Genomic DNA, 27,888 nt, shown 5'->3' on the forward strand with positions numbered 1-27,888 from the left:
ATAAGCACATACATATGTTAGCTACACTTACTGGCATTTTAAATCATTAACTGTCTTAAATCAGTGCCTCTAACTGAATTTCCTGGATTTAATCTGACTGAAGCAATCCAAGAGGGCTTGTGGTAACTATAAGTAGAAATGTTACTGATATTAAGGGAGCTGAAGGTGAATCAGTCTTTTCAACTCTCCTTTGTGAGTGCAGGTTTAACCAAAGCTGAAATGTTTAAAAACTTTATTGGAGTATAGTAGATTCACAGTACTGTGTTAGTTTCAAGTGTACAGCAAAGTGATTCAGTTATATATATATATAATAGAAAAATAATGTATATCTATACATCTAGATCCTTGCTCAACACTGTTTTACCTACTACTTTGTGTTTTTTGTATGGTAATCCTTTGGCCATTTTCAGTGTAGATTGGTTTAGACTAAGGATTAGCAGCTGATGGTTTTTATGCTTTGAGTATCACAAGATTTATTATTGTTTGTTTAGTCTGGGCTAGTCATGAGCAAAAATGTGGACTTACAAAGCTGAATCATATCTTCCTCTGTCTGCATCTCAGATTCCTAGTTTGGCATTCTTACCCTTAAGGCTTTTAATGTGAGCCATTTTCTGGGAGTTTTGCATTTTTGAAAGGTTGTATTAGAGGTAGTAGAACATGTTTCTTTCTAAAATTCATACAACTGTGTCCATATCTATCACTCCTCCCCACATCTTCAGCAGAGAGTAATTTAAAAATAATTTAGCATGGGGTGGCAATAGGTTATTGCTCATCTCATATACAATGTTTTCCCCCCTTCCCTGCTCCCCAGTTGTTAAGAAAATATCTAAATATCTGACCCTTAAATGAGTAAGAGTGGGAAGGCAGTCTTGCAGGCAATAAATCATTTTGATGGATTGAAAGGTGCAACAAAATACACTAGAGTAAGGCTTGGAAAAGATTATTCAACAGGAATATAACTACATAATCTTGAAAGCATAATGAAGAGAATAAAACAGTAAAACACTCCCTGATTATCAAAAATTGCTTTATTTATAACAGTAGTGCTTTAGAGGCTACAAGTATGTATTATTTCTCATATTAGCCCTTGCCTCTTAGCGTATTTGATGCTAACTAATTATTAGAACCTGTCAGTGCAACACTATTTAAAGAAGACTGATTAGGCAATGGGCTTCCCTGGTGGCTCAGACTGCAAAGAATTTGCCTGTAATGAGGGAAATCTGGGTCTGAGCCCTGGGTCAGGAAGATCCCCTGCGGAAGGGAATGGCTATCCATTCCGGTATTCTTGCCTGTAGAATCCCTTGGACAGAGGAGCCCAGCAGGCTAGGGTCCATGGCATTGCAAAGAGTCAGACAAAACTGAGTGACTAAACACTGAATGACTGACTGATGTTAATAACGACTGACAATGTTAAATATAATAAAGCAGACACATTATTCTCAGCACACAAAAGGACACAGAAGCTGTCATTTATTTTGAAAATTAAGCATTTGATTGTCTTAGAAATGTTATTGTATAAATTCTGAGGAAATGGCATGTTTTTTAAGTTCTGGAATGGAGTAAGGCATCTAGAGTAACAGAGATCCTAATTTAGTCTTCAACAACATTTGTGTGACTACTTTCCCTTACAGTTAAATGCAAATATTTACTCTTACAGATTTTTTCCTCTTCTTTAGAGTTATTGCCTGTGCTATGAGCATGAAACGCTATGTGGAAGCTAACATTTCTCAGAAATCCCATACCACTATCAAGTACTTCATGAAGATGTGGAGCAGTGTTAGTGACACTCTTATCTTCATCTTCCTTGGTGTTTCTACCATTGGAAATAACCACGAATGGAACTGGCCTTACATTTGTTTCACTGTCATTTTCTGTCTTATTTGGAGAGCATTAGGTATGGTGAATATTGCTTTTTTATGTAAAATGTGTCAGCTTGTTTTGAGATTGCATTAGAAACAAGAAATTTAAAATTCCAATATGCTTTATTTGCTTTACTTTTCATAAGTAGACTGTTTTCTATTCTTCACTTATGCAGGGACTCCATAATAGCAAGGTTAAGAAACTGGCTCTAAAATCAGACTGAGTTCAAATTCTAGCTTCACTACATAGCCTTTTGACTTCGAAAAAAATCATATAATCATGCTAGAAGTAACAGTCCTTAACTGTAAAATGAGAATATTTGACACTATAAACTTTTGCCAACTATTGTGAGAATTTTATGATATAATGTAATCAAAGAGTTTAGCATACAGCCTGGTACATCATAAATTCTCAGTAAATGTTATTCTTTAGTACTATTATTATTGGGCTTTCCAGGTGGCACCAGTGGTAAAGGATCTGCCCCCAATGCAGGAGATGCAAAAGACCTGAATTTGATCCATAGGTAGGGAAGATCCCTGGAGTAGGAAATGGCAACCCACTCCAGTGTTCTTGTCTGGAAAATTCCATAGATGGAGAAGCCTGGCTGGCTGCAGTCCATGGGGTCACAAGGAGTTGGAAGTGACTGAGCACCCACGCAGGCATGCAAACCCTCTTCTAATCCAGTGTTTACATTAAAAAATATATACTCCACTGGTACTGAAGTGAAATACACATGTAAGCATATTTTTCATCCTAAAAACATCACAGCTTCATTGTTACTTAAATTAAGCTGTCTCTTTAATCTTACATGTTATAGTGTGTATAGAAACACAATTTATAGTTTATCATATTTTTTTGACATTTCTATCTCTATTTTCCACATCCTCAACACATGAACAGAATCATTGTAGACTTTTCTTTGGAGACTATGAAAATTACCCCAGCAACACTAAAGGGCACATTTGCTTGTAATTTTAAGAATGAATAATAATACTGGCCAGAGTATGCTTTATTATCTATTGAAATGTATTTAGGTTGGCACTAACAGTGAAACTATAAGCTAAATGTCATGCAAGTTCACAGAAGGCAATTTCTAATTTATTCTGAGCCCACTGGAAAATCTCACTAGAGTTATAAAATATTATTTTTAATCTAAATGTCTTTTTAAATAAAATTGAACAAAAAGTCTACTTTGTGCTCATGTGCTATAAAAAATAGCTGATGGAAACAAAAATGCCAAGAATAACTGAAAATATTTTCCTATAAAAGTTTAAGACCTATAGTCTCCCAAAGCAATAGAAATAAAAGCAGAAATAAATGAATGGAACTGAATCAAATTTAGAAACTTTTGCACAGCAAAAGAAACCATAAACAAAACAAAACAAAACAATCTATGGAATGGGAGAAAATATTTGCACATGGTGTGACTGACAAGGGATTAATTTCCAAAATATACAAACAGCTTGTACAACTCAATGACAAAAAACAACTCAATCAAAAAAACGGGCAGAAGACCTAAATAGACATTTCTCCAAAGAAGACATACATTTGGACAATAGACACATGAAAATATGATCAATATTGCTAATTATTGTTGTTGTTCAGTCGCTGAGTCATGTCCAATTCTTTGCCACCCCATGGACTGCAGCACACCAGGCTCCTCTGTTCTCCACTGTCTCCCTGAGTTTGCTCAAATTCATGTCCGTTGAGTCAGTGGATGCTGATTATTAGAGAAATACAAATCAAAACTACAATGAGATAGCATTTCACATTGGTCAAAATGACCATCATTAAAGATCTACAGATAACAAATACTGGAGAAGGGATTGAGAAAAGGGAACTCTCAATCACTTTTGCTGGGAATGTAAATTGGTACAACTACTATGGAGAATGATATGGAGTTTCCTCAGAAATCTAAAAACAGAGCTATCATATGATCCAGCAATCCCACTCCTGGGCCTATATCTGGAGCAATCCATAATTCAAAAATGTACATGCACCTCAATGTTCATTGCAGCACTATTTATAATAGCCAAGACATAGAAGCAACATAAATGTCTATTGATGGATGGATAAAGAAGATTTGGTACATGTATACAATGGAATACTGCTCAGCCAGAAAAGAGAATGAATACTATTTGCAGTAACATGGATGGACTTAGAAGTTATCATACTAAGTTTAGTATGTTTATATCATACTTAATTTATATCATATGATATCAGTTAAATGTAGAATTTAAAATGTGATACAAATGAACTTATTTATGAAACAGACTCACAGACATAGAAAGAGATCTATGATTACCAAAGGGGAAAAGAAGGGGAAGAGGAACAAATCAGGAGTTTGGGATTAGCAGATACAAACTACTATGTATAAAATAGATAAACAACAGCATCCTACTGTATAGTACAGATAATTATATTCTATATCCTATAATAAACCATAATGGGAAAAAGATATGAAAAATAATATATATATATATGTGTATAAGTGAATCACTTAGTTGTGCAATAGAAAATAACACAACACTATAAATCAACTATATTTCAATTGAAAAAAAAAAAGAGTAGTAAAATTTTAAGGCCTAGTAAGAGCAAACATTAAAGATGAACACCAGGATTTCTATAGATTTGTAAATTTAGCTTTTCTAAATTTATTAATTTTTTATTGAAGGATAATTGCTTTACAGAATTTTGCTGTTTTCTGTAAAACCTCAACATGAATCAGCAATAGGTATACATATATCCCCTCCTTTTTGAAACTTTGTGTGAAAATTCATGAGATGAAACAAATCCTCTGTCCAATACCATTTTATATCTAAATTAAAATATGTAGATAATTGCTATATTTGGTATGACAAGAGAAAAGCAAAAGATCTTTATGATAAATCAATGAAGTATCTGTACTTCCTTTAAGCCTGACATCACGATTTAGGTTAATTTTATGCCTAAATAGACAGAGGAAAGATGAGCTGAGTACAGGCCATAGGAGGCCATGTTCCCCCCCCCCCCTTTGGATTTTAGCTATATTAAATGATGTATATTTTTTGTAAGTCTGTTAAATTAGAAGGTTTCAGTAGAATATTTTCATTCCTTTGGTTTGGGAATCCACATAGAATAAATAATAAAATTATAAAGTTAGCATTCTGACAATGTCAATGCAATTCATCTCACTTGTCCAAAATGCAATTTGACTCAAAATATGATGGATGAATTTCTGTTTAATCAAAATGATAACTTGGTCTCAAATATAATGTCAGTAGCCTTGAATTCTGGTAACTATACAGAAAAAGATTGATTAGAAATTTTATTACATATATTTAGGCATCATTGGAACATCTTAAATGTTCAAGTGTAGATAAAGCAGTTATTATTAGAAAAATAATGATATAAACAGTCATGTGTGGCTTTGGAAACAGACTCAAAGTGTTAGGAATTCTTCTCTCTGGATGGGTGGGAATATAGGTGCTATATGCTTCCTTTGCATATTTATGTTTTTCTCTAAAAGCTACCTTTACTTTTGTAGTAATATGAAAGAAAATTAAAAGAGCTAAGAGATAGTTTTTAAAAGATAATTAAAATATCTTAAACTTTCAGTGGATTTAGTTCTCATTTATTTTAATTTAACTATGACTGCTGTAATAGTTTGACTATGCTTTCATTTTCTGGCACTATTTAAAATATATCTATTAAATTAAAATGTTTTTAAAAACAGAAAAATGAACCAAGATTCTCAGTCATATACAGAGGCTGCAAGACTCCTCCCATGGCTCTCCAAATTGCCAATACCATACTACAATGAAAGGATATGATATTTTTTCCAAACAAATCAATTTTGGCTAAATTGTCTGCTGACCAACATATTTCAGCTCAAATTTTGTGTAAGAGTACCCACTTCCAGCCCACTTGGCAAGGAATTTTGCCTTTCTTGTCTTGAAGTAAATTATCTGCTAAACTCATTCACAATAAGATTCTCAAAACATAATCACTGGGAGTAAGATCTGTGGGACAAAGGTTTAACTGGCACCCTTCAAATAGTACTGGTACATGAGAAAATACTTCTCTTGTGCTTAAGGCTACTTTTTGACACTACCAACAAATGTGAGAAGTAAAAATCTTTGGCTGAGACTTGAGTCTCAGAACTTCAGATTCTGGGTAACAGGGGAAAAAATATCTTGTTTTTGAAGCCTTGAGGAATATGGAATCCTGGCTCATTAAAGATTAAAACCAACACAGGTCACAGTACTTGACATTTAGTTCACTAGTTGGGTCTACTCACTAGCATTTATGAAGAGAAATGTTATTTTCTGTTTGTAGAGACTATTTTGCAGAATGCCCCAGATTAGTCCACATAGCCCTAAAGAAGAGAAATGCACTGCTTTCATTCTAAAAAAAAAACAAAACGAATAAAAGGTAAAACCAAAATACAAACAAAATAAAATGTAGCTGTTTAAAGAAAGCTCTCTGAGGAAATCTTTTAATAGTTTACCTCGTTTAGGCTTTTAAATCATTCATCACAAATCCTTAGAATTTCAATCTAGTTTAACACTATTATATTTGTAGCATTTCCTTCTGTTGATTAATTACTCAAGTATTCTTCTTATTCAAAAATTTAGGCGTTCTTGTGCTGACTTTCTTCGTGAACAAATGTCATGTGAATACAGTCACCAGAAAGGACCAATTTATTATAGCCTATGGAGGACTGAGGGGAGCAATCTGTTTCTCCCTTGTTTTTCTGCTCCCAGAGTTTTCCAGAAAGAAGCTCTTCATTGCAGCAACCACAGTTGTTATCCTCTTTACTGTTATTGTTCAGGTAAACAAAACAAAATAGTACAATTTGAAATCTTCCACTTAGATGGATATGAATAGTCCAACATTCTCTTTCTAGGTCTTGAACTGAGTTATATTTAGGAGAGACAATTATAGCGTGTGAAACAGTCTCTACAATAATTTAAACAGAATATTTGCCAAAGCTGAGATATTTCTTTTTAAAGTAATAGGGAAATGGATGAAGGTACCATTTATTTAAGTAGCTGACACCAACAGTTTTACAAGTAAAACTTGCATTTTAGCTACTTAAAAAGGTAAGGTTGGGGTTGAGTGCAGAGGAGGAAATGAATGAAATACTTTAAGAATTTAATTCTAAAGAAGATTTTCTCTTGAATTTTTTCTTTATCCTGTCCATATGATCATTTCTTTTTAATCCCCAATTTACTGCAGTTTGATTTTATACAGTTGGCCAAAAGAATATTGGAAAAAATATCTTAAAACATATTCAGCAACTTAATGAGATAGTATTTCAAATTTTGGCTAGAAAGTTTTAACTAGAATGATGATGGTGAATATGTGTATGTGTTTGTGTAGTGGGAGAAGACAAGTCAGAAGATGAGAATTTGGCAGGCTTCTCTTTAAAATACTTATTTCTGTAGAATGGGTGAGATAATTGTTTAGGTTTTGAATGTTTTATTTTGTTTGTAAACAACTGACTAAGATTGAGTGCTTATAAATATAATTTAAAACTTAATGAATTTTATTAAACCTGTCCCAAATCAAATTGTGCTTTTATCTGGTTAACTGATTTTCACTTTAATATGTATCATGTAGCACAATACTACTTCAAAATATGAAGTCATTTTAAAGAAAAAACTTACAATTCCTATATGTTTTAGAGTTCTTACTTAATATCTCTGATACTATATCAATAATAGTCATGAAATGAAATGAAATGAAATGTTAGTCACTCTGTCATGCTTGACTCTTTGCAACCGCATGGGCTGAGGCTAACTCGGCTCCTCTGTCCATGGAATTCTCCAGGCAAGAATATTGGAGTGGGTTGCCATTCCCTTCTCCAGGAGATCTTCCTGACCCAGGGTTTGAACCCAGGTCTCCTGCATTGTAGGCACACTCTTGACTGTCTGAGTCACCAGAGAAGCTCTCTAATAGTCTCCTTTGATTTTACATTTCCTCCAAATATTCAAATGCATCTTACTCCTAGAGACGTCATCATTGACATTTACATTTTCCCACTGATCAGTTCAGTTCAGTTGCTCAGTCGTGTCCAACTCTTTATGACCCCATGAATCGCAGCATACCAGACCTCCCTCTCCATCACCAACTCCTGGAGTTCACTCAGATTCACAGTCATTGAGTCCGTGATGCCATCCAGCCATCTCATCTTCTGTCATCCCCTTCTCCTCCTGCCCCCAATCCCTCTCAACATCAGAGTCTTTTCCAAAGAGTCAACTCTTTGCATCAGGTGGCCAAAGGACTGGAGTTTCAGCTTTAGCATCATTCCTTCCAAAGAAATCCCAGGGCTAATCTCCTTCAGAATGGACTGGTTGGATCTCCTTGCAGTCCAAGGGACTTTCAAGACTCTTCTCCAACACCACAGTTCAAAAGCATCAATCCTTCAGCGCTCAGCCTTCTTCACAGTCCAACTCTCACATCCATACATGACTACTGGAAAAACCATAGCACTGACAAGGCAGAACTTAGTCGGCAAAGTAATGTCTCTGCTTTTAAATATGCTATCTATGTTGGTCATAACTTTTCTTCCAAGGAGTAAGCGTTTTTTAATTTCATGGCTGCACTCACCATCTGCAGTGATTTTGAAGCCCCCCAAAAATAAAGTCTTACACTGTTTCCATGGTTCCCCCATCTATTTCCCATGAAGTGATGGGACCGGATGCCATGATCTTCGTTTTGCGAATGCTGAGCTTTAAGCCAACTTTTTCGCTCTCCTCTTTCACTTCCATCAAGAGGCTTTTTAGTTCCTCTTCACTTTCTGCCATAAGGGTGGTGTCATCTGCATATCTGAGGTTATTGATATTTCTCCCAGCAATCTTGATTCCAGCTTGTGTTTCTTCCAGTCCAGTGTTTCTTATGATGTGCTCTACATAGAAGTTAAATAAGCAGGGTGACAATATACAGCCTTGATGTACTCCTTTTCCTATTTGGAACCAGTCTGTTGTTCCATGTCCAGTTCTATCTCTTGCTTCCTGACCTGCATACAGATTTCTCAAGAGGCAGGTCAGGTGGTCTGTATTCCCATCTCTCTCAGAGTTTTCCACAGTTTATTGTGATCCACACAGTCAAAGGCTTTGCATAATCAATAAAGCAGAAATAGATGTTTTTCTGGAACTCTCTTGCTTTTTCCATGATCCAGCGGATGTTGGCAATTTGATCTCTGGTTTCTCTGCCTTTTCTAAAACCAGCTTGAACATCAGGAATTTAAGGTTCACATATTGCTGAAGCCTGGCTTGGAGAATTTTGAGCATTACTTTACTAGCATGTGAGATGAGTGCAATTGTCCAGTAGTTTGAATATTCTTTGGCATTGCCTTTCTTTGGGATTGGAGTTTAAATTGACCTTTTCCAGTCTTCTGGCCACTACTGAGTTTTCCAAATATGATGGCATATTAAGTGCAGCACTTTCACAGCATCATCTTCCAGGATTTAAAATAGCTAAACTGGAATTCCATCACCTACACTAGCTTTGTTTGTAGTAATGGTTTCTAAGGCCCACTTGACTTCACATTCCAGGATGTCTGGCTCTAGATTAGTGATCACACCACCGTGATTATCTGGGTCGTGAAGATCTTTTTTGTACAGTTCTTCTGTGTATTCTTGCCACCTCATTGCAATATCTTCTGCTTCTGTTAGGTCCATACCATTTCTTTCCTTTATCCAGCCCATCTTTGCATGAAATGTTCCCTTGATATCTCTAATTTTCTTGAAGAGATATCTAGTCTTTCCCATTCTGTTCTTTCCCTCTATTTCTTTGCACTGGTCGCTGAAGAAGGCTCTCTTATTTCTTCTTGCTATTCTTTGAAACTCTGTATTCAGATGCTTATATCTTTCCTTTTCTCCTTTGCTTTTCACTTCTCTTCTTTTCACAGCAATTTATAAGGCTTCCCCAGACAGCCAATTTGCTTTTTTGCATTTCATTTTCATGGGGATGGTCTTGATCCCTGTCTCCTGTACAATGTCACGAACCTCATTCCATAGTTCATCAGACACTCTATCTATCAGATCTAGGCCTTTAAATCTGTTTCTCACTTCCACTGTATAATCATAAGGGATTTGATTTAGATCATACCTGAATGGTGTAGCGGTTTTCCCTACTTTCTTCAATTTGAATCTGAATTTGGTAAAAAGGAGTTCATGATCTGAGCCACAGTCAGCTCCTGATCGTGTTTTTGTTGACTGTATAGAGCTTCTCCATCTTGGCTGCAAAGAATGTAATCAATCTGATTTCGGTGTTGACCATCTAGTGATGTCCATGTGTGGAGTATTCTTTTGTGTTGTTGGAAGAGGGTGTTTGCTCTGAGCAGTGCATTTACTTGGCAAAACTCTATTAGTCTTTGCCCTTCTTCTTTCCGCATTCCGAGGCCAAATTTGCCTGTTACTCCAGATGTTTCTTGACTTCCTACTTTTGCATTCCAGTCCCCTATAATGAAAAGCACATCTTTTTGGGGTGTTAGTTCTAAAAGGTCTTGTAGGTCTTCATAGAACAGTTCAACTTCAGCTCCTTCAGCGTTACTGGTTGGGGCATAGACTTGGATTACAGTGATATTGAATGGTTTCCCTTGGAGACGAACAGAGATCATTCTGTCGTTTTTGAGATTGCATCCAAGTACTGCATTTTAGACTCTTTTGTTGACCATGATGGTTACTCCATTTCTTCTGAGGGATTCCTGTCTGCAGTAGTAGATATAATGGTCATCTGAGCTAAATTCACCCATTCCAGTCCATTTTAGTTCGCTGATTCCTAGAATGTCAACATTCACTCTTGACATCTCTTGTTTGAACATTGATTAATACTATAATCCATTTAAGACCCTAATTGAAGAGTTTAGGTGTTTTGGAGGGATATTGTTGGATGATTGCAGTTGTAGACAAATTGTACATTGGAGAACTTCTCATGTTATTCTAGTACCATCTAGTGGTGAAAATATTTGCAGAAATTTAAATTTTGTTTAAGAATCAAGTCCCACTGGGGAGAAAAGAGCAAAAGTACACTATATACATACATACCTACATATATATTTTTTTTCCTTAGATATTGATAAAATTGCCATGATATGCTTCAGGTAAATGAGTGCCTGGCCCATGATCAGTAGAACATGTTGTTGTTGTTTTTCTTCTGTGATATACTGGAGATATTCTGATTTGGTCATTTTTACCCCATTATTCTTCTTGAGGGGAAAGGAGTACTAAAGTTGAAATCAGAAGACCTAGTTGCTAATCACAACTTCAATCCAGATGAGCTTTCTAATCTCAGACATTTAAATGATTACTCAGTATTCTTTTTTTTTTTTTTTCTTAGAAAAAGGATACAGGACTTATCTTTCAGGGCTGTTTTGTTATAAAGATTAAATAATAATATAAATTTAAAAGACATTGTATTTATAAGATGATATTGTTATTATCACTATGACTGAGCACACTTAAGTTATCTTCACACGTTGTGTCAGTTTATCAGTTCTGCTTACCTACATTTTGGATTCTGCCCTCACTGTTCCACCAAAAATTATTCTTGGCAAAATGTCTCTTCTGGCTTCCAGAAGGGCTTCCCTGGTAGTTCATATAGTAAAGAATCTTCCTGCAATGCAGGAGACCATCAAAATCCCAAGTTATGATAATTCTTTTTCCTAACATTATAAAACTTGTCAGCAAAGTTTTATACAGTTTAAAACTTCTTTCTTGAAATGCTTTCTTTTTTTTTTACTTTTCTTAACATCATACCCTCCTAGTGTTTCTGTCTTTCTGGGAATTTGCTGGATGATCCTTTTCTGTTGGGTCTCTAAATATGAGAGTTCTTCAGTATTAGGTCTTGGACATTCAATTCTCACTATACTTTTTCATTAGATGTTTATATTTATTTTCATGGCTTCAAGTACAATATAAATTCTGATGACTTCTAAATGTTTGTCTCCAGCTCAGCTATCTACTCTGAGGTCTAGATATTTGCATTCAACTATTATGTGATACTTATACTTGGATGTCTCATAAGAACATCACAGCTGTGAACTGGGGAAAATAAAAAAAAAACTAAAAATTGTGAGTTTTGTTTTATTTAGTGAGCTTACTGAGGACTATAGCCTGGGAAAAAGCCTCTCAGATACCTCTGAGAAAGTGTTAAAAAGTGGTAAGAAAGGAGCCAGGATATATAGGAGCTTTTGCTGGGGTGGGGGGGGGAAACATGTTGTCCAACATAAAAACATTGCTAATTACAAAAACCAAACATCTCAAGTTAATAATTTCAGTGCTTTTCTATATATGGGAAGATGTAAGAGACTGAGTGCATTGAAATTATTCCTTAGATATGAATCTTAACTTTCCAGGGGCAGTGTCCTGTTTTGTTTTGTTTTTGTTTGTTTGTTGTTGTTGTTGTTTTTTCCCATTCTGAATTCCCCTAAGGGCATAACTTTGAGGATGACTGCAAAGGCTGGTGGCAGGAAACATTCATTGTTTATTGGAAGGGCAGGTAGTATTTATTTTTTTGTCCACATAGCCAATATGTCTACAAAGGATAAATCTGATCCTAATCTGTTTTTCTTCTATCTTAGTAAATGACACTGTCATCTACCCATTTACAAAGACTTTCTACAGAAATGTAGACTACATATTTGATCATTTCTTTTTACTTATCCCTCACATCAAGCCCTGTGGTTTTTATTTTTTATTTTTATTTTTTTAGATATCTATTTTTTTATGTTTTTGGGGGATTTTTCTTTTATATCTTCAATATATGTACTTGATTAAAAAATTTAGATATATGAAATTGTATTAATGATATATTTTGATTCACAACACCAACACCAATTTGAATCATTGACCCAGTGAAAGAAAGAGAAAGTGTTAGTTACTCAGTCATATCCAACTCTTCGTGACCCCATGGACTGTAGCCTGCCAGACTCCTATGTTCATGGAATTATTCAGGCAAGAATAATTGAGTGGGTTGCCATTTCCTTCTCTGGTCTCCTGCATTACAAGCAGATTCTTTATAGTCTGAGCCACCTGGAGAGCGTGCTGAAAGAAAGTGAAAGTGTTAGTCACTCAATTGTTTCCAACTCTTGACATTCATTTATTCATTCATTCATTCACTCAATACTTCTAACAGCTGTGAGCCCAGCACTAAACCCAAGAAAGTTAATAATAATCTATGCCATGCACTATCCTATTTTCTTTTATCTCTCTCTCTCTCTTTACAGGTGACTGATATCCTGAGTAAATCATTTATTATTCTCTTGTCTATTAAAAAATGCTTTTTGAAATCACATATTATACACATAGACACACACATAAATAATATATTGATCAGTTTAAATTATTTTTTAACTATATAAAAAGTGTCTATTGGGGGTGTGTATATGTACGTTTTACATGTTCAGTTCAGTTCAGCTCAGTCATGTCCGCCTCTTTGTAACCCCACGGACTGTGGCATGCCAGGCTTCCCTGTCCATCACCAGCTCGTGGAGCCTACTCAAACTCATGTCCATCATGTTGGTGATGCCATCCAACCATCTCATCCTCTCTCCATCTCATCCAACCATTTTTTGCATATAGCCTTCGGGAATTTTTTGGCCTATTAACATTAACATTTTGTTAATAATATTTATTTATATAGTTGTGAGTAGCTGTAGCTTATTAATTGTCAGTGCTCTACCATACTACATTTTATGATTATATACCAATTTATTTATTAATTGTCCTTTCAGTTGATAAAGCTTTTCTTTTTAATTTTTAAAATGGTATTTTCATGAGTATTCTCATATCTATCTTCTTGTGGAATCTTTGTGCTATTCTCTATGACCATTGTCATCATCTTAGTCCAAGTTGCCATCACGTTTCCTAAACTGCCTTAAAATTTTCGATTTTCCTTTCCTCTTTTAATCTATTATTCCCACAAAATCAAAAGCAATATTTTTTTTTTAGTTTTTTATTTTTTAAATTTTAAAATCTTTAATTCTTACATGCATTCCCAAACATGAACCCCCCTCCCACCTCCCTCCCCATAACATCTTTCTGGGTCATCCCCATGCACCAGCCCCAAGCATGCTGCATCCTGCATCAGACATAGACTGGCGATTCAATTCACATGATAGTATACATGTTAGAATGTCATTCTCCCAAATCATCCCACCCTCTCCCTCCCCCTCTGAGTCCAAAAGTCCGTTATACACATCTGTGTCTCTTTTCCTGTCTTGCATACAGGGTCGTCATTGCCATCTTCCACTTCACAAAAGCAATATTTTTAAAACACAAATTGTATTACATACCTTCCAAAATTCCTTTATTGGCTCTTTTTTGACTTTTAATAAATTCCAAAACACTTAGCATGACTATAAGCTATCTCTAACAAGTATGGCTCATGTCTACCTTTGAAACGCCATGTTTTGTGGCCATTCTCCACCTTGTTCACTGTGTTTTAAGCCTCTTGAACTGCATCAACCTTGACAAACTTTTTCTTCTTCCAACATGTCATTCTCTTTCCCCAAAACACTATCTCCTAAGTTCCTTGCATGTCCATCTTCTTTTCATGCTTCAATCCTCAGCTATGTACAGCCTCCTCAGAGAATAATTCTCAGACCACTCTATGTAAGTATGTTTGATTCCATTTCTGGGAGAGCAGAAACTGTAATTAAGTTAAGCCTTGGTTTGATGGTGTGGGGCTTAGTATAAACATCTCCGTTTTGGGCTTACTGTTTTGAACATTTTCATAGAATGTATCACTATATCTATCATCTATCTGTTTTTCTTTTTTCTTTTTTTGGGTGGGGTTGCTAATTTGTGTCCAACTCTTTTGCCACTCCATGGACTGTAGCTTGTCAGGCTCCTCTGTCCATGGGATTTCCCAGGCAAGAATACTGGAGTGGGTTGCCATTTCCTTCTCCAAGGGGCTCAGTGGTAAAGAATCCATCTGCCATTGAAGGAGATGTGAGTTTGATTTCTGGGTTGGGAAGATCCTCTGGGGAAGGGAATGGCAACCCATTCAGCATTCTTGCCTGGGAAATCCAATGGGCAGAGGAACTTGGTTTGCTACCGACTATGGGGTCATGAAAGAGTTGGATACAACTTAGCAACTAAAGCATAGCAACAATAATCTATCTTTTAACCATTCTCTTCTCCACTTGGGTGATGTCTGTCTCCTTGCTAAACTGAATTTAATGAATGCAGGAAATAAATATAAATTATTCCACTATATACTCAGTCTACTAGTGTGGCTCCAATGAAATGTGCAATAAATTTCTGAAGCAAGGAAATAAATGAATAAATAATAAATAAAAGTTAATATGGAGTATGAATATAAATTATGAACATTTGTAGTAGAGGTTTGAAATCAATACTATTTTTTTAAACCATGATTTTTATTGATTTACTCAAGCTTCACTTAACCATATATATGATTTACTACAGAGATTCAAACATAAAGAATAAAATTTTGTCTCTCAACTATTCTACATCTTTAAAAGACCAGAGTATAATAGTACAAAATATGTAAAATGAGTTATAAGAGGAGATGTCACTGAGTCAGGTTGGTTTGACACCTTTATTTTAAAAGCATTAATTTTCTATACATCTGTGTCTCTTTTGCTGTCTTGCATACAGGGTTATCATTACCATCTTTCTAAATTCCATATATATGTGTTAGCATACTGTGTTGGTGTATTCTCTTTCTGGCTTACGTCACTCTGTATAATCAGCTCCAGTTTCATACACCTCATTGACTCTGTGGGAGAGGGAGAGGGTGGGATGATTTGGGAGAATGGCACTGAAACATGTATACTATCATGTAAGGAACGAATCGCCAGTCTATGTTCTATACAGGATACAGGATGCTTGGGGCTGGTGCACTGGGATGACCCAGAGAGATGATATGGGGAAGGAGGTGGGAGAGGGGTTCAAGATTGGGAACTCATGTACACCCATGGCGGATTCATGTCAATGTATGGCAAAACCAATACAGTATTGTAAAGTAAAATAAAGTAAAAATAAAAATTAAAAAAAAAAAACAAAGATAAAGTTGTAATCAAGTACTATAATGATTTTGGACACTATGTACATGTTAATAAATTTAAATAAAGAACAAAGAAAAAATGCAAAAAAAAGCATTAATTTTGGTCTATCCATGGTAGACTGAATAGAATGAATTAAGTTAAATGAAGATGGAGAGTCATGTAAAAGTGTTTAAAAATGCAAACGTGGAGTCAGCCTTTCAAAGACAGGTCATTGGACAGATCTGCTCATGGTGGGAAGCTTTTTATCTGTGATAAACACTGTTAAAGGATACAGTTATATCCCATGAAAGCATTGTATGGTGATTTTTTTAAATGCCAGAATGAATTTAGTGGAATTGCATAACTGAAATATCATCTAAAAAGCAGGAATTACGTGAAATTATTTATGAAAACCGTGTGAATAAGATGATCACCTGACTTTGAGCAATTCATACGCATTTACAAAATATTGCATAGCTCCAAACTGGAGAAGAAGCTTTTGGGGTGGCATGCTTATTTGGTGTGTTAAAGCAATCAGGCCCACGTAAGGCATTTTTGTCATTCAGAAGTGCTGAAGAGTTGATGAAGAACTAGGACACCCCTGAGATTCTTTTAAGTTGCAACCTTAACATTAATGAAAATTATTACCTGCTTCTTTCCATATTTTTGAAATAAGGTAAAAATAGAACCCTCATGGGAATGCTTTTACAAAATATTTTTAAATTGACTAAGTAGTGTGGAAGTTCATTTGAAAACAGTAGATTTTGTTTATTTGCAGCCAGGTTTTTCTATATTCCACTTTATATTTCTTACTTCAGTTCATAACACTTTATTAAAGTCCTTGTTTCCAAATGTAGATCCCAGGGCAAATCTCATCTTCTCTTATTTTGCATTCAACCATACTTTGGTTTAAAAAGACAAAACAAAGCTAAAGAAAGAGAACTCTGCAAAGAGCAACTTGGCTTACAGTAGTCATCCACGGAAGAGCCTTTAACTTCCCAACATAACTGTATCTGTTCCTAACCTCTTCTTTCTGTTTCTTGTAATAGAGCTGGGGGTTTCTATCTCAAGTTATCCTCTGTAATCTATTCCTTTTTTGTCTTGTGTTTTCAATCATTTATTTTCTCTCATGTATATTTACACTCTTCTCAGCTAGATTCTTCCCATCAACTTTAAACAGGCTCAAGCAACTCCTACTTAAAACACACTACAACTACACTAAAATAATGTTCTCTCTTGACCACATAAAACTTTGCTGCTCCCATCTCTTTTAGTAAGGTTACTAATGGTTATTTGCCATTCTCATTTCACTTGAGCTTTCCCAGGGATTACACAAGTCAAACTCCCACATTCTTGAAATATTCTTTTTGTGTTTTGTGACAACTGACTTCCTGATTCTCCTCTTACTTCTCTGGTTTCTCTTTCTCTGTTTCTTCTACAAGCTTATTCTCATTGTGTGTTTATTCATTCAGTTATGTCTGACTCTTTGTGACTCCATGGACTCCCACCGGGCTCCTTTGTCCATGGGGATTCTCCAGGCAACAATTCTGGAGTGGGTTGCCATTCTCTTATCCAGGGATCACGAATAATTAAGACAAAGTTATATACCAGAGGTATTTGGCAATAATTGAAATGAAAATCTCTTGCAGCATTTTGGCTCTGTGATTTAAGCACTTTCTGATTTTGAAATATAGTGGTAGATTTTTTTCAGGTTTTTAAAAAATGGCCCACATTTTTGTCAACAATATATACTCCTGATTGATCCTTATAAGGGAAAATCACAGCACATCCCTCTAGTGTTAGACCAATGATCCTTCTGAATTTTAAGAAAATGTTTTAAATTTTTGTCATGGCCAGTTTAAGACACCTGTGAATATGTGTCTTAAACCACACATAGACACACACAGAGACACACCAGGGAAATATTCAAGCACTGATTTCTTATTTTTAAATTTAAATTTATTTATTTTAATTGGAGTCTAATTACTTTACACTATTGTATAATAGTGACATAAGCATGAATCCACCAATGGCGTACACGTGTTCCCCATCCTGAACCCCCCTCCCACCTCCCTCCCCGTATCATCCCTCCGGGTCATCCCAGTGCACCAGCCCCAAGGATCCTATATTGAACCTGGACTGGCGATTCGTTTCTTATATGATATTATACATGTTTCCATGTCATTCCCAAAGCATCCCACCCTCACCCTCTCCCACAGAGTCCAAAAGACTGTTCCAGACATCTGTGTCTCTTTTGCTGTCTCACATACAGGGTTATCATTACCATCTTTCTAAATTCCATATATATGCATTAGTCTACTGTATTGGTGTTTTTCTTTCTAGCTTCAAGCACTAATTTCATACAAAAGAAATTCAGCTTTTTGTTTTTCATTTTGTAGGGAATGACTATTCGTCCTCTTGTTGACTTATTAGATGTGACAAAAAGAGGAGAGACCTCTCCAACTGTGAGTGAACAAATTCTCATTCGGGTAAGATATCTATATATCATGTATGTCATCCTGTTGACTGGAACTAACCCTTGTATATTAGGTCTTTACATGTTAGGTCTTTTTATACTTGAATTTCTCTAATAAAAGGAGATGTGATTTTCTGAATAGGTATTTATTATATTGGGCTTCCTAGGTGGATCAGTGGGTAAAAATCTGCCTGCAATGCAGGAGATGCAGAAAATATGTATTCAATTCCTGGGTTGGGAAATTCCCCTGGAGGAGGGCATGACAACCCACTCCAGTATTCTTGCCTGGAGAATTCCATGGACTGAGAAACTTGGTGGGCTGAAGTTCATAGGGTTTCAAGGAGTCGGACATGACTGAGGCAACTGAGCACACATGCATGCACACATTTGTTATATTGTAACGATCTGTAATTTGAAAATCAGTCAATCAGTTCTTTTGATAAGTGATAAGAACAATGAAAGTCTGAATGTTAGCATTTGCTCGTGAGAGAGTAACAGAAAAGAAAGCTGTAGACTCCCAAGTGGCAGGAGGAAATAAACTGCAAGTGCAAGTGAAAGTCACTCAGTCATGTCCAACTCTTTGCGATCCCATAGACTATACAGTTCATGGATTCTCCAGGCCTGAATACTGGAGTGGGTAGCCTATTCCCTTCTCCAGGAGATCTTCCCAACCCAGAGATCGAACCAAGGTCTCCCACATTGCAGGGGGATTCTTTGCCAGCTGTGCCACCAGGGAAGCCCAGTGGCAGACATTTCCTCCTTCTCTATACAAAATTAAAAGAGGCTTCTTTTAATTCTGTGTTGAAGACACCTTGTTCTGCCTTGAGCTAACCAATGTATTTTTCTTATGGAAATGTTTTTCTTAAACTATGTTAATGAAACTATGCATTCGCTTTGGAATCTGCCTTTCTTCAAAATGGTTCCGCCTAAGACCTTTCCTTTTCTCAAACTTTGGGATGAGAATGGCTCAACAAACCAGTATTCATGGCAATTCTTTTATGGTCAAGGGATGACATGGTACCTCCTCTCTCAAAAATGCATATTGTGGGAGGGGGGCCTGGTGAAAATCCCTCAACCTTGAAGCGTCTTTCTTATCTGGTTAATAGCTTTCTATGACCTAAATCAAATCCCTTATGATTATACAATGGAAGTGAGAAATAGATTTAAGGGACTAGATCTGATAGATAGAGTGCCTGATGAACTATGGGCAGAGGTTCATGACATTGTATAGGAGACAAGGATCAAGACCATCCTCATGGAAAATAAATGCAAAAAAGCAAAATGGCTGTCTGGGGAGGCCTTGCAAATAGCTGTGAAAGAGAAGTGAAAAGCAAAGGAGAAAAGGAAAGATACAAGCATATGAATGCAGAGTTCCAAAGAATAGCAAGGAGAGATAAGAAAGCCTTCCTCAGTGATCAATGCAAAGAAATAGAGGAAAACAACAGAATAAGACAGACTAGAGATCTCTTCAAGAAAATTAGAGATACCAAGGGAACATTTCATGCAAAGATGGACTCGATAAAGGACAGAAATGGTATGAACCTAACAGAAGCAGAAGATATTAAGAAGAGGTGGCAGGAATACACAGAACTGTACACAAAAGATCTTCATGATCCAGATAACCATGATGGTGTAATCACTCACATTCACCTAGAGCCAGACATCCTGGAATGTGAAGTCAAGTGAGCCTTAGAAATCATCATTATGAAAAAAAAACTAGTGGAGGTGATGGAAATCCAATTGAGCTATTTGAAATCCTGAAAGAAGATGCTGTGAAATATGCCAGCAAATTTGGAAAACTCAGCAGTGGTCACAGGACTGGAAAAGATCAGTTTTCATTCCAATCCCAAAGAAAGACAATGCCAAAGAATGCTCAAACTACCTCACAATTGCACTTATTTCACATGCTAGTAAAGTAATGCTCACAATTCTACAAGCCAGACTTCAGCAGTGTGTGAATCATGAACTTTCAAATGTTCAAGCTGGTTTTAGAAAAGGCAGAGGAACCAGAGATCAAATTGCCAACATCTGCTGGATCATGGAAAAAGCAAAAGAGTTACAGAAAAACATCTATTTCTGCTTTATTGACTATGCCAAAGCCTTTGACTGTGTGGATCACAATATACTGTGGAAAATTCTGAAAGAGATGGGAATACAGACCACCTGACCTGCCTCTTGAGAAATCTGTATGCAGGTCAGGAAGCAAGAGTTAGAACTGGACATGGAACAACAGACTGGTTCCAAATAGGAAAAGGAGTATGTCAAGGCTGTATACTGTCACCCTGCTTATTTAACTGTTATGCAGAGTACATCATAAGAAACGCTGGGCTGGAAGAAGCACAAGCTGGAATCAAGATTGCCTGGAGAAATATCAATAACCTCAGATATGCAGATAACACCACCCTTACGACAGAAAGTGAAGTGGAACTGGTACATCATAAGAAACGCTGGGCTGGAAGAAGCACAAGCTGTGGTCAAGATTGCCGGTAGAAATATCAATAAACTCAGATATGCAGATAACACCACCCTTACGACAGAAAGTGAAGTGGAACTGAAGAACCTCTTGATGAAAGTGAAAGAGGAGAATGAAAAAGTTGGCTTAAAGCTCAACATTCAGAAAATGAAGATCATGGCATCTGGTCCCATCACTTCATGGGAAATAGAAGGGGAAACAGTGGAAACAGTGTCAGACTTTATTTTTTTGGGCTCCAAAATCACTGCAGATGGTGACTGCAGCCATGAAATTAAAAGACGCTTACTCCTTGGAAGGAAAGTTATGACCAACCTAGATAGCATATTGAAAAGCAGAGACATTACTTGATAACAAAGGTCCATCTAGTCAAGGCTGTAGTTTTTTTCAGTAGTCATATATGGATGTGAGAGTTGGACTGTGACGAAGGCTGAGCACCGCAGAATTGATGCTTCTGAGCTGTGGTTTTGGAGAAGAGTCTTGAGAGTCCCTTGGACTGCGAGGAGATCCAACCAGTCCATTCTGAAGATCAACCCTGGGATTTCTTTGCAAGGAATGATGCTAAAGCTAAAACTCCAATACTTTGGCCACCTTATGTGAAGAGTTGATTCATTGGAAAAGACTCTAATGCTGGGAGGGATTGAGGGCAGGAGGAGAAGGGGACGGCAGAGGATGAGATGGCTGGATGGCACCACTGACTCGATGGACGTGAGTCTGAGTGAACTCCGGGAGTTGGTGATGGAGAGGGAGGCCTGGCGTGCTGCAGTTGATGGGGTCGCAAAGAGTCAGACACGACTGAGTGACTGAACTGAACTGAACAGCCATAAAACACCTTGCTAAAAACTAGCAATGGGGCATTCTTTCTGTTCCTTTCTGATCTCTATGTCAGAAGCTTTCCCTACCTCTGTTATGCTTTAATAAAAAAAATAGCTCCAAGTAGTCAAGCCTCATCTTTGACCCCCAATAGAAATCCTCTCCTCTGGAGGTCACAATTCCTGATGTAACACAAAGCTTGCAGCAGCAACCTTTCACTCTGTTACTGTGCAGCTTCCCACATTCTCTTAGGAAAGTTTTTAACTTTTTTGTGCACTTGGTTTCCTAATCAGTAAATTTGAATGGCTATTTACATTATCTCTGAAGGCCTATCCAGGTTGAATAACCTGTGATTTATGAATGTTTTTAACTGTAAATTATAAGTGTTTTGGGTTTGTTTAACATATTAATTCTAATTCTAGACTAAATTATCCAGGAGCTGAGTTGATTTTTTGTTTGTTAATCCTTATGTAGTTGGAAAATTTTTCTTGGGATATTTTAGCCTTTGGTGGAGTTTTTAATATACCACCAAAGATTGAGAAAGTTAAAAATTTCTATATTCAAATTGCAAAATATACTCTTTGACATAGAGTTTCAAAATTACCTAGAGTTTAGACATAAATGCCTAATTTCTTCATTAGAAGTAAGGAGAATATCAGAGAAATGTAAAGATGTGAACTCTATCACTTGCTTTTGTCTTATTATAGAAATAGACTTTTTTTTTTTTTTTGCTTATCTTGGATGGGCTTTTATATAATGTAGCAATAGGAATATTGAAATATAGAGAACGTTAAGAATCCTATCAAGATATTCTTATTTTTATTAATATGGAAAAATTGGGGGAATTTTTGTCAAAGGGAAAGGCTAGTTTGTCTACCTTACCTTTAACTTCAATATGGCACAGACTGTAATTTTCTGGGATACATTTTCGGCACATATGATGGCTTTTAATATGTAAAATACTTGTTTTATTAATAATTATCTGCCTAAGAGGGCTTCCCAGTGGCCCTAGTGGTAAAGAACCCACCTGCCAATGCAGGAGACATAAGAGACATGGGTTCAATCCCCGGGGTGCAAAGATCCCCTAGAGAAGGGAGTGACAAGCCACTGCAGTATTCTTGCCTGGAGAATCCAATGGACAGAGGAGCCTGATGGACTATGGTCCATAGAGCTGCAAAGAGTTGGACACGACTGAAGCCACTTAGCACACATGCATGTGCCTAAGAACATATACAGATAAGCATGATTAGCTCAACTGATTACATTCTTCTTTCAAATTTTAATAGCTAATTGCCCAAGTCGTAAAATAAGCATTTATTGATAATTTTATTATAATTGAAAGATGTTTTAGGTTATTTTTAGGGAAAATCATATTTTTCCTGTGTTATTCCTAACATATGGATGAGTTTTAATGACTGTGAAATATATGTTATATTGATAAAACATAATATAGCCAATTTATAGTACCAAGTCAAATTTTATTTTCTTATTCAACTTCTAATTTTAAAGATGTCAAGTGTACAGATTTCAAACCCAGTTCAATGAATATGTATATACCATTTACCTTGACTCTCTGTTGCATTTGCCACATTTGTTTTACCACTCTCTATCTACGTTGGTACGTATTATTACTGTCATTTGCTGAATGATTTGAAATTAGATTGCAGACGTCCTGATTATTCACTTCTAAATGTTTTAGCATGTATTAATATTTTTAAGTAAAAGGACATTCTAGTACATACCACAATTGTTTATCAAATTCAGAAAGTTTAACAGTAGTGTTATCTAATTTAATTCCATATTCACAATTTTTCCAAATTTTCCAATACTTTATAGTATTTTTCTCCTCATCTAGGATCATGCATTGCATTTATTTGTCATATCCTTTCAGTTACCTTTAATCTAATACTGTTTTTCAACTTTTTGTTACTTTTTGTGACACTGGCATTTTTGGAAAGTTCATGAAGATATTTTGTATTAATAGAATATCACTCAAGTTGGGTTTATTATTTCTTCATAAATATATTCAGTTTATTTATTGTGATGTTATGTCAAATTAAACTTTTAATCTTAGCACTAAAATTCCTTTTTTAACTGCTTTCTTTCCCCACTCTTGATCTACATCTAGCCAACCTTCTTTTTTCGTAAATCTCTTATAAAGTTCTTTATTTTCTCCTATACATGTTACTCATGATGTTCCCATTACAAAGAATGATTTATTTTTTCCATACATAACCTCATTTCTTCTAGGGCAAGCTCACACTGCACATTTTCATATAAGCCTTCTCTAAACTCATATTTTTCTATTTATTTCCTAAATATTCCTTTTTTTGCCGCATTTATACATATACACATGCCAAGTTTAAACTGAATTATCATGTATGTGCTTTTAACTTGCCTCTCCAGTTTGGTTCTGTATCCTTCAGAAACAAGAATTTTGCCTTTTACATCTTTTATTTCTTTCACTTTACCAGACCTAGACTTTGGTAGTTGAATGAATTTATCATATGATACTGATTAATATGTGCATTTTCAATTTTAAATGGAGTGTCTCTAATGCTTATGCTAGAATTATTACAAACATTCTTATTTATAAATACAGATTCTCTTTTTTATGCTTACCCTGAAAAGAGTTTAGGATTAAAAAAAAACAAGCAGCTCAGATGAAATCAACAATTTTAAGATGATTTTAAGAGATCCTTTTATTTAGTATTAATTAACCAAGTTCCTCATGTATACTATATATTTAGACATATATTTTGTTTTATTTCAGTTCTTTGATCATTTGCTGGCTGGCATAGAAGATATATCAGGACACTGGGGACAATATTACTGGAAAGACAAGTGAGGATTTGCCAAAAGTATGCTTGTGTACATGCACAAAAAAAATGGAAATCAGCCTGTATATCTTTCTGTATGTTTCTGTTGGGAATAGTTAAGATTTACTCATTCACATGTTTAAAAAATGATGACAGCTAAAGAAACAAAGATCTTTCTTTTTCTTATCCTGAAGGATTGACCAACCCTAAGTCCAGACCTTAAAACTAAATAGTGTGCCATAAAATTCTTAGACCGTTCTGGGGTGGGAGGTATTATGCACAGTTCCAGAGAAAGTGATTTTACATCAAATCATGTCACTATCCTAAATAAAGTCTCTAATATCTTGTCACTTAAAACTTAACCAAAATTTTAAACCTCAGTTTATAATTCTAACTACTGTTAGCTTCCTTCCACATCTCATTCTATTCTTTCTGCCATATACCATACTGTAGTCATGTCTTTACTAACACATTAAGTTCAGCATATTGTTACCTTAAAGCCTTTGTGTAATGTTCCTGTTGCCTGAAATTCTCTTCTACTTGATCTTTGCATGCCTAGTAACTTCATGTCATTTAAGCCTTGGCTAAAATTTCATTTCCTCAAAGAGTTATTCCCTTAATATTAATTCTTTATTATATCAGAATTATCTGATATTTTAATGTTTTTCTTTATTAAATGATATTTTATTTTAATCTTAAAAATACAATTCATATAAAATAAATCATTCTTGTAAGTTTCTCTCAAACTAATATATAAGTGGCAAAAGGACAGAGACCTTGTTTGCATTGTTAAGTTCTGTAACTGTAGCACTTAGAAAAGTTCCTTCTACATAATAGGTGTGCATGTGTGTATGCTAAGTTGCTTCAGTCCTGTCCAACTCTTTGCAAGCATATGGACTGTAGCCCTCCAGGCTCCTCTATCCATGGGATTCTTCAGGAAAGAATACTGGTGTGGGCTGCTGTGCCCTCCTCCAGGATATCTTCCTGACCCACGGGGTTGAACCCATGTCTCTTAGGTCTCCTACACTGGCAGGCAGGTTCTTTACTTCTAGTGCCACCTGGGAAACCCTACATAATAGGCACCAGATAAATATTTTAAAATAAAGAAGTGAATGAGTGAATTATAAAAGGGATGCTTTTAATGCTGATACTAAATCTAATATGAGATTTTTAATCCAAATATTTAAACTATTCTAAATTAAGACCTATTCGTAAGTACCCTGGTAGCAACACATATTAAAATTTGCTGCTTCAGCTTAGATTCCTTGCAGGAGCTGTGTAAAAAACCAAATACAGTTTTAGCAGCAAACACTTGGCACAAGCGGTAGGGTCGATACTTTGTCGATATCCATTTATGCCACATTACAGGAGAGATGGCTTCTATTGTGAAGTTAAGATCGGAGAACCAAGAGAAATTTTACTAGTGTTCATCCTCAAAGAAAGTTAATTTTAAACTCTGAAAAGGAAAAATTCATTTACCCTTCTTATAAATGCAAAGGATCTAAAAAAATCATTTTTTCCATGTTTTATTTGGATGCATGTTTTTGATCATAGAGAAAGTATGTAAACCATGATAAACCATGATTGGGACTTGTTTGTGTGTGTTAGTCCCTCAGTCGTGTCTGACTCCTTGCGACCCCATGGACTGTAGCCCACCAGGCTCCTCTGTTCATGGGAATTCTCCAGGCAAGAATACTGAAGTGGATTGCCATTCCCTTTTCCAGGGGATCTTCCTGACCCAGGGATCAAATCTGGATCTCCCGCACTGGAGGTAGATTCTTTACCATATGAGCCACCAGGGAAGACCCTACACTTACTGTCTTGCCCTTTCTAATAATTCAAACAGCCTAGAACTTTTTTCTTTTTTTTTTAATAAACAGTTTGAGCTAATTACCTAGTTCTCTGTTTAAGTATGTTCCATGTGGTTTTATGCAGTGACTTTTGTTGGCAGAAGAGCTACACACACACTTCGAAGACTTTATACTTAGGGTCATCTCCTTTCCTTCTCCCTTTGCTTTCACCTATTGTACACAAATATCCTCCTCCTCTAAAGTAGAATCTCTACCATGTCCCATAAATTTATGGGTCCAATTTTTTCATTGGCAAAAATTGCTATTTAACATTCTAAAGTTTTTTTTGTGTGTGTGTGTGTGTGTGTGTGTGTGTGTGTGTGTGTGTGTGTTTTGATATTGCCATCTACTGTCTTCCTGAGCAAATTTCATGTTGACGGCTTGAGCCTAGAGTCAAGGTGGCTTTAAACTCCTGGAGCATCAGAAAGTGACTTTAAAGTATGTAAACATTTAAAAAAGTAGACCTCAGGAAAGTATTCAAGATTGCAGTGATTTTGAAAAAAAAATATGAACTTATTGCCTATAAATCTATATTTAGCTGGTATTTTCACTGAAGTGTTGTGAAACCGTAGTTTAACATGGTTTATTTTTCATTTTGTGAGTTTAAATTCAGGTTCCTTAAGCAAATATTTAATTCTGGTGTTCCATTCCTTTCCCCATTCATTGAAATAAACTATATTTCAGCGGCCTTCTATGAAATATAGACCCTATGTGGCTAATACTTCTGTCTTTGGTGTAAATAGTTTTTCTTCATAAGTCTATACTTCCCTTGGCTTGATTGACGATAGTGGGATAAATCTAAAGCTTCAATTTCCTAATAAAGACATTTGAAATTAGAATTTCTTATGTTTTTTTTTTTCTTCTCTTTACACCAAAGAATGACTTTTCCATTTAAACAAGTTACATGTGAAATAGGCAGTGGGTGAAACAGTTCTGGGACCTTCAAACTATAGTATAAAAATTCCTGAAAAAAAAAGGCACTAATTTCCTGGAATTTTTATTTTATTTACTTCTTGAACAGATTGGAGTATTTGAACAGCAAGTATCTGCAGAAGATTTTGCTCAGAGAATATGATCAGTCCAGATCAAGCATTGTGCTTCTTTACGAAAAGCTTGAAAGAAAACATGCCATAGAGCTAGCAGAAGCAGGCCAGTTAATACACACACCATCTAGTACATCTTTGCTGTAAGTGTGTGCATGTGTGCAGTGCATGCATGCATTTATGCATGTGTGTGTCTGTGTTTTCATTGGTTTAGTGAAATATCGAACAAAAATTACAGAATTATTTAAAGTTCTATCCCTTTAAAGTACAATCATCTTTCCTTGCAGCATGTCCTGGGAAATATGAAGCAGAACTCAGATAAAACTAAGGATGTTTGAGTAGCACAGGCTGCATTGTTTAGCAAATAATGGTGAACAAAGCTTAATGAAATAAATTGTCTATGAAACTTCAGCTTATAAGAGTTTTGAAATGTTCTCTATCTTTAAGAAATACATGTCTGCATTTTTATTTCATTTAAAGACTCATATTGGGTAAAATAATTTACTATTATCTTTTATTGATTAAGGACTGAACTGAGTGTTAAAAGGTATTTAA

General features: G+C 35.7%; 1 protein-coding gene across 1 annotated transcript in view; it reads left to right on the forward strand.

The window, feature by feature from the left end:
* LOC101109338 (sodium/hydrogen exchanger 2-like) overlaps positions 1-27,480 on the forward strand; it is a 57,892-nt gene extending 30,412 nt beyond the window's left edge. The window contains exons 4-8 of the mRNA XM_027963443.1: positions 1,677-1,894; positions 6,477-6,673; positions 18,262-18,351; positions 24,395-24,465; positions 27,312-27,480. Of these exons, the coding sequence (XP_027819244.1) occupies positions 1,677-1,894; positions 6,477-6,673; positions 18,262-18,351; positions 24,395-24,465; positions 27,312-27,480 (745 nt within the window). The remainder of the gene's footprint in view (positions 1-1,676; positions 1,895-6,476; positions 6,674-18,261; positions 18,352-24,394; positions 24,466-27,311) is intronic.
* The last annotated feature ends 408 nt before the right edge of the window (positions 27,481-27,888 follow it).

This window comes from Ovis aries, chromosome X (genome assembly GCF_016772045.2).
Source record: "Ovis aries strain OAR_USU_Benz2616 breed Rambouillet chromosome X, ARS-UI_Ramb_v3.0, whole genome shotgun sequence".
NCBI lineage: Eukaryota > Metazoa > Chordata > Mammalia > Artiodactyla > Bovidae > Ovis > Ovis aries.